The sequence below is a fragment of the Camellia sinensis genome, chromosome 10 (genome assembly GCF_055761805.1).
Source record: "Camellia sinensis isolate YWXY chromosome 10, ASM5576180v1, whole genome shotgun sequence".
Lineage (NCBI taxonomy): Eukaryota > Viridiplantae > Streptophyta > Magnoliopsida > Ericales > Theaceae > Camellia > Camellia sinensis.
Window position 1 is genome coordinate 120,724,299 of NC_138970.1, and position 7,900 is coordinate 120,732,198.

The 7,900-nt window shown below is 32.2% G+C and overlaps 1 protein-coding gene across 1 annotated transcript in view; it reads left to right on the top strand.

Annotated features, from left to right (window-relative positions):
* LOC114275511 (F-box/LRR-repeat protein 15) overlaps positions 1-6,379 on the top strand; it is a 28,181-nt gene extending 21,802 nt beyond the window's left edge. The window contains exons 10-17 of the mRNA XM_028217553.2: positions 32-202; positions 1,104-1,256; positions 1,444-1,604; positions 1,687-1,885; positions 2,581-3,038; positions 3,161-3,224; positions 5,858-5,944; positions 6,084-6,379. Coding sequence (XP_028073354.2) covers positions 32-202; positions 1,104-1,256; positions 1,444-1,604; positions 1,687-1,885; positions 2,581-3,038; positions 3,161-3,224; positions 5,858-5,944; positions 6,084-6,164 — 1,374 coding nt within the window. The 3' untranslated portion in view covers positions 6,165-6,379. The remainder of the gene's footprint in view (positions 1-31; positions 203-1,103; positions 1,257-1,443; positions 1,605-1,686; positions 1,886-2,580; positions 3,039-3,160; positions 3,225-5,857; positions 5,945-6,083) is intronic.
* Positions 6,380-7,900: the final 1,521 nt, after the last annotated feature.

Genomic DNA, 7,900 nt, shown 5'->3' on the forward strand with positions numbered 1-7,900 from the left:
TGAAGGTATGGTTGGTTTTATGTTTATGCAGAAATTAGTGCTGCAAAAGCAAGAAAGCTTGACAACTTTGGGATTCCAATGCCAATGTTTGCAAGCGGTGGACCTTGCAGATTGTGAATCTCTAACAAATTCTATCTGCGAAGTTTTCAGTGATGGTGGTGGATGCCCTATGCTAAAATCATTAGTTCTTGACAACTGCAAGGTGTGTGTGAACATAGTTCTTTGCATTTTTCTGTTTCTGTAGTTTAGTTGAAGTCCTTTGCATGTTCAATTGAGGATGTAGCTTTATATGATTTGTTGGGTTTTCATATCTTGCTGTGACTGTTTTTTTTCCTTTCATTCTCGTCTTAAGTTTTCATTTCTAATTTATGAAATGTAATTGTTTTTGTTTCTTAATGGAACTTTTTTTTTTGGTAAACAATTAAGCCAGCCACTTTGAGGAAATTTTGTTGGAGATACTTCTTTGGACATGTGTCACATATTCATTTTTTCTGTTTCCAAGAGCAGTGAACATTGTGCAAAAAGGTTGTGGATGTAGATGTACTACGTTAGCATATCTGGAAAGATTTCCTTTCATGTGTGTTTACTGAATTGGAGTTTCTCATTTCTAATTTTGGAAAATGGGATCAATGAAAATTTTGAAAAGCATTTTTTTCTTTTCTTTTTGGATTGTTTTTGTTTCTTAATGGACCACCCTTTTTAAAAAAAAAACAAAGAAAATTAAAAAGCAATGGAAGCTGCTTATGCACCACTCTGTAGAAATTTTGAGGTAGATATTTCTACTCACATGTGTCTCATATTCATTTTTATGTTTTCAACAATTGTAAACACTTTAAAAAACTAAACCAGACAGATGCAAAATGGTTATGGATGTACTTCATAAGCATATATGGGAAGATTTCCTTTCGTATGTGTTTACTGAATTTGAGTTCTCAGTTCTACCAGATGCTTCTTTTATTTGTTTATTTATTATTTTTGTTTAAGCCTGTGTGGTTGCTGCACCACATGGTGTTCTGTTAACTGCTTGATACGTATACTGCAATATGCGCTCTTTTTTCAATTTATGTTATGATGACTGAATGTGGTTAATTTTCCTTTTTCAGAGCTTAACGGCTGTGGGATTATGTAGTAATTCTTTAGTCAGTCTTTCTCTTGCTGGTTGTCGTGCTGTTACTTCTCTTGAACTCACATGTCCTTATCTTGAGAGTGTTTCTTTGGATGGCTGTGATCATCTTGAAAGAGCATCATTTTGCACTGTGAGTGGAAACAATTGCATCTCTCTCTTGAAATTAGAATGCTGTATTATTGTTGACTATTATATATGAGTTAGTTGGGGCATAAAAGTCACTATCACTGCAGTCCATCCTTTTATGCCTTTGATTTTATACATTGAGATGCTTTTGCATCAACCTTTCAAGCTCAAAGTGATTGTTTTTAATTCAGGTTGGTCTTCAGTCTCTTAATTTGGGAATATGTCCTAAACTAAGTGTACTCCATATTGAAGCACCACATATGAAGTTGCTTGAGTTGAAAGGATGTGGCGTATTATCTGAGGCATCTATTAATTGTCCTCTTCTAACTTCTCTGGATGCTTCCTTTTGCAGGTCTAACTTCTTTCTTCCCTTCTTTTTTTCTCTCCCTGTCTATGTCTCCTCAAGCTAACATTATTCTATTTCACATGCACAGCCAACTGAAAGATGACTGCTTATCTGCAACAACTGCTTCATGCCCGTGTATTGAATCACTAATATTAATGTCATGTCCATCCGTTGGTCCTGAAGGACTCTCTTCTTTGCGGCGGCTTCCAAATTTGACCTCACTTGATTTATCTTATACCTTTTTGATGAACTTGCAGCCTGTTTTTGAGTCCTGTTTGCAGTTGAAGGTGAATTTCATCATCCAAGTATATGAACCATAAACATGGATGGGTTTTGAGTTTTATGCCGACACGCATGCATAAATATCTAGATCAATATGCATTGTTCTGAGAGTTTTTAATTGCTTTAATGTTATAGTGGTCATATTTCATTCATACTATACTGCTAGTGGACCTTCATTAGGGCTTATAATTGGTTGGTTTTCTTACATCTTTCTGAGCAATGAGCATTAACAAGTGAGTCCGAAGATGGCACATTTCATGGAATACGATCACCCATGGTTGGGTTGATCTGTGGTTTCCATCTGAACCACTGGCTGATAGATAAATTTGCCGCCCCCGGGGGGGGTTGGTTTCGTGTAAGGCTGTCAACTAGTGATTGGCAGTGTGCAAAATTCCGTTCCCAATGATTAGCTCTGAGCAAATTGATGGGGATTGGCACCTTAAAGTTGATATCTGGGAAAGGAACAAAAGAGAAACAGCCATATGGTTCATTACTGAGCTGATGGGTCTCACCATTGACGTTATGTTATGGGGAATTGTTTTTCTAGCCTGCATATCCTCCCTACCAAACACAACAAATAAGTAATATTAATAGATTAATACAGCTTGTTAATCTCAACCAGTTAATTTTTCTTCCAAGGTTAGAATGCCTTTTCTTTGTTATTTTCACTTCAACTGCTTCTTTTCTTGTCTTCTGCAAGGTTATAAAGTTGCAGGCATGCAAATATCTTGATGACTCATCACTGGAGCCTCTTTACAAAGAAGGTGCTCTCCCAGACCTTTATGAGTTGGACCTCTCATATGGAAGCCTCAGTCAGTCTGCCATAGAGGAACTTCTGGCTTGCTGTACTCATCTAACTCATGTGAGCTTGAATGGATGTGTGAATATGCATGACCTAGATTGGGGTTTTAGTAGTGATCGGCTTTCTAGCATTTGTGGTTCAGCTGACTTGTTTTCTCAAGATGATGCCCACCTTCCAATGGAGCAGCCTAATCGTTTGTTGCAGAACCTCAATTGTGTTGGTTGTCCAAACATTAAAAAAGTTCTTATTCCTCCAGCAGCAGGGTGCTTCCAATTGTTATCACTTAACCTTTCTCTGTCTGCAAATTTGAAAGAAGTTGATGTTGTTTGTCTCAATTTATGCTTTCTTAATTTGAGGTACAATTTCTCTTTTTTATTTCTTTTTTTAATTTCTTATTTTTAAATACTGTTAGACCCTTTTTTTTCTTTTTACTTTTTTTCTAATTTTTTTATTTTTTATTTTTATGTTATGTTGTCAGCAATTGTTGCTCCTTGGAAATTTTGAAACTCAAGTGTCCAAAGTTAACTAGCCTCTTTCTTCAGGTATGCTTTTTCCGGTTATTATTATTTTACTGGATTTGGCTGTTTAAATAATTGTGCAGAAAATATTTTTGCCGAAACAAATGGAGTGTAAGAACCTAGTCATTCTTTATTAAACTCAAACCAAATGAGAGATCAATGGTTAAATAGTTGCTTGATCAACTATATAGAAAATGATGTGTTGGACAATGAGGTTATTATGTAATAATTCCAAAAAATGACACCTCGTTGAATACGATTGTAAAAGTTTATATATATCTTTTCTTTTGTTAAAACGATAGTATTTTATTAAAAAAAATTTTACTTGAAGGTGGAGAAGTTCAAATATTAATTAGCCTTTTTTTTAATAAAGTTTATGAACTTAATTTTTTTGAGGGACCCCACCTATAAAATTTTCTGGAGTTGCCACTGGTGGTGTGGGGAGGGGGTGATGGTGCAGGGGCAGTGGTGTGGGGAGGGGTGATGGTCAATTGCAATGGGGAGCTAGTGGGAGCTGGAGGGGGTAGACCCACCGTTGATTTGTGACAATGGAGAGAGATCAGAGTATGAGATAGACTTAGAGAGTACCTGTGATCTATGAAGCATAGACACTATATGTAGGACAACGCGGGAATTTAGTGTTTCAATTAATGAATGAAATGAACTAGGTTTAGGGTTGATGAAAGGAAAGGAAAGAGATCAAAACAGGGGTTGTGGAAGTGTTGAAATTTAATAAATAAAGAAAGAAGAAAATAGTTATAGGAATCACTCTTAGAATCTCTTAAGCATCACAGTTAGGTTTGATTGTATCACACCATTTATAAAAAAGCATCAAAGCTTTTGAAATTCTCCAAAACATCAATTCTATTGAATTATAATCATTATATGACTTTATATGGACTTAAGAGACTGACTATTCAACTAGAACCAAAAAAGAAAACTACATAAATACTTTGACTTCCAAAACCAATTTAAGACCAAATAAAAAAATCTAAGTAAAAATCAATTAAATAACTTAACTCCCAAGACAACTCATGGGTGATCCTTACAACCCATGTTAGCAAATATGAAAATTACCAAAATACCTAACCTAAAAATAGTAGAAAGCATAAAAATGATCAAAAATTAAGACTAATAATACTAGAAATATAATTATGTATAGTTCCTATTGGTTTTTCTTTGAAATCATGACAATTTTCAAATATTGCCGCTTCTTTGAATTTATTCATCCTTGAGCTTCTTATATTCTTCATCACATGGACATGGGACACGGGACATGGATATGACATGGCTTGACACGGACATGTCGACACGGCAAATTCCAAAAACGTAGGATACAAACACAGTTTGGGCACGCCAATTTTTTTTTTTTTTTTTTTATCTTGATATTATATAGTTGTATATGTGCATAATATATACAGAATTAAATAATTACTTTATATTAAATGTTGTATCTAATTCTCTTGCATGAGTTTTTGAACTATAGCAAACATATATAATTGTGACTTTTGCCTCATCCTCAGCCATCTACTATGACATTTATGCTTCCTTTTGCATTTTTCATTTAATTTTTTGTGAAACTTCTATAGAATTATTCTTAATAATTATAATTTTTTTTAAGGATATAAGATATTTATGTGAAATTCTCAGAACTTTGAAAATTGTACGCTAGTAATGTCCAAGAAATGTTGGTCTCATGTTTCTTTTTTAGTGATGCACATGGCCAAGAAGTGACAGATTCATTGCAAAATGGTCTGAAACTTATATTTTTATTTTTAATTATGGACACAGAAAAAAGAATATCCGACACTTGTCCGAGAGTGTCCACGGAGTGTTGGTTTCCGACACGTGTCCAACATAGACACGTCACCTTCTTATAACTGTTGGTGCTTTTTAGGCTGTGATCGAGTCTGAGTTGTATCTAGAATGATCTAAATGATCTTTGAAGTTTAAATGATAGGGTTTGGGTTTTGGTTTTGGAGTGAGGAGTAATTGGGTGTTAGGATGGTTTAAAAAATATATATACAAGACGTAGTACAAATATAGCAAGGGGGGTCGGCACGTGTTACGCTATTTTTAACTGCATGTTCAACAAACATGCTGAAAAATAGATCAAAACTGCCCAATCTGCATGACCAACCCTCCCAAACTGGTGGGGCCGGCGAGAAAAAGCGGGCCAGGCAGGGTTTTGCACAGCCATAACTATATGATAGTAGTTTTTTTTTAATCCCTTATATTGTGCGCACTTGTATCTTACCTTCCACTTGCTTTTCTGGAGACTCCTCTTTAAAGGTTTCTCTCCCGCTCACACGGTGGTTGTTGCATATGTTTCCGCGGTATGACTTTCATACACAAGTTTAACTTCTTCCTTGGTAGAAAGACCCTTGTCATTATGTTTGGACCAACATACACTAGTTAAACTTCTTCCTCGGTGGAAAGTCCCATATCATTATGTTTGGACCACCAAAATTGGCATGATGTTGTGTATTTTGTTATTCAATGCAAGCATACTTTCACAACTGATTTTTCACAGGACATTTTATAGGACTCTGTAACACATGGCCTTGGAATCTACTACTTGTTTTTGTGTTGCTTTCTAATTTTCTTTTTAAACTTTGGTGGCTGCACTATCTATTATCCATCTGGTCAACCCTTAGTCGTGCAACATCGATAAAGCAATGGTTGAAGCTGCTGTATCACAATGTAACATGCTGGAGACCCTTGATGTCCGCTTTTGTTCAAAGGTGAGAAAAATCAATTACAATTTCAATGATTCTCATTTTTTTTTTGGTGTTATATTTTGCTTACATGAAAAGTTCCTTTTTTTTTATTATTTATTTTTATTATTAAATAAATAAATGAATATTGTGATGTTGTGTATAGATATGCCATGAGAGCATGGGGAGGATACGGGCAGCATGCTCAAGTTTGAAGCGCATCTACAGCAGTCTCTCACCCACATGATGATGATGACGATGATGATGGTGTGATCTAAGACAATGCTTTCGTATATCATTATTTGCTTTGTTTTGTTTTGCATGCTCTTAACTCTGTCTTGTAAATTTGTGGCCTCCATTTTGTTGTGGTGTTTGGCTTGTATGACTACTCCATGTTCTATGACTGCTACATGTTCTGGTCTAATATATGTGGTGCAATAAATTTTCTCCATTACTTATAAATTATTGTTTTTTATTTAAAAAAATGCTACACAAATTTACAAACTTTACTTGGCTCACATATGTGGCAAGCAGTAATATTACTTCAATATTTGAAACGGGCCTTGGTAGAATATTGTGATAGAAACAACTAATGTAAGAAAGTTTTGTAAAATTTGTTTGTTCATATAATGTTCATCTTTTTCGAGAAATAGTTTTTGTCCAAGTATGCCAAACAGTCCATGTTAATTTTTTTTTTTTTTAAATTTAAATCAAAATTCAGGGTTTTTTTTTATTTTTTAATTTTTAATTTCAACAGATGTTAAATTTTTTTTTTTTTTTTAAATCTAAATCAAAATTGTCAGGGTTTTTTAATTTTTCAATTTCAACAGATTTAACAAATTAATTCAGAATTAAAAATTCAATTAATCTTGGGTAAATTACAAATATATTTTTTGAAATTTTCCTAAAATATAGATTGCCCTTTTTGACTTGACAATTTTTAATGATATTAAAAAAATATTTTAATTCACAATTCAAATAATTTTATTGTTATAGAAGAGGGTAATTTGGTATTTTATTCTTTTTATTAATTTTATTAAATAAAAAATTATAACAATAAAGTATTTGTAGTTTTTAAAATCATAAGAGTCAATTTATAATTTAAGTGAATCTTTGGTGTGACAATTTTTAATGATATTAAAAAAATATTTTAACTCACAATTCAAATAATTTTATTGATATAGAAGAGAGTAATTGGGTATTTTAATTTTTTTATTAATTTTGTTAAATAAAAAATTATAACAATAAAAGATTTATAATTTTTAAAATTATAAGAGCCAATTTATAATTTTTAATTATAAGAGCCAATTTGTATTTTAATTATAATTTTTTTATTTTTAAAATATTTATAATTTTTTTTTAATTATAAGAGCCAATTTTTAAAATTAATTTTTTATTTACCCACCGCCGTGACCTCTGTAATTTCTTTTTCTTTTTTTTTTAATTATTATTTTGTGGTAAGAAAATCTGATCTTAGAGCATCTCCAATGGTGGTTGCTATATTGCTATTGCTATTGCTATAATTTGGTAATGAATAGTGTTATTTTGCCAAATTATAGTAATGATGCTCCAATGGCCATTTGCCATTTTTGGCAAATCTCAACCAACTTTCCCTCTAAGTTTACAGGTGTTGTTTGGATATAAGTTTTTTTAAATTTTATTTTTGTTTATTTTTTGTCTTTTGTGACATTTTTTTACCTGTTTGCTAAAAATATATATATATATTTATATTATTCCCAACTAGACAAATATAAAAAATTAAAAAAAAAATTAAAAATTAAAAAAAATTATATATTTATATTATAATGTCTTTTTATTATAATAAAATTATCTTCATTTAATATCAGCTAATGTATTTTATCTTTTTATTGCCATCATTTGAAAAATATATTTATGTTTTTTCCATTATACTTTATTGATGTTGCCCCCGTGTTACTCACGTATAAATCATTCTTATTATATTGTTATTTATGTTACTAAATT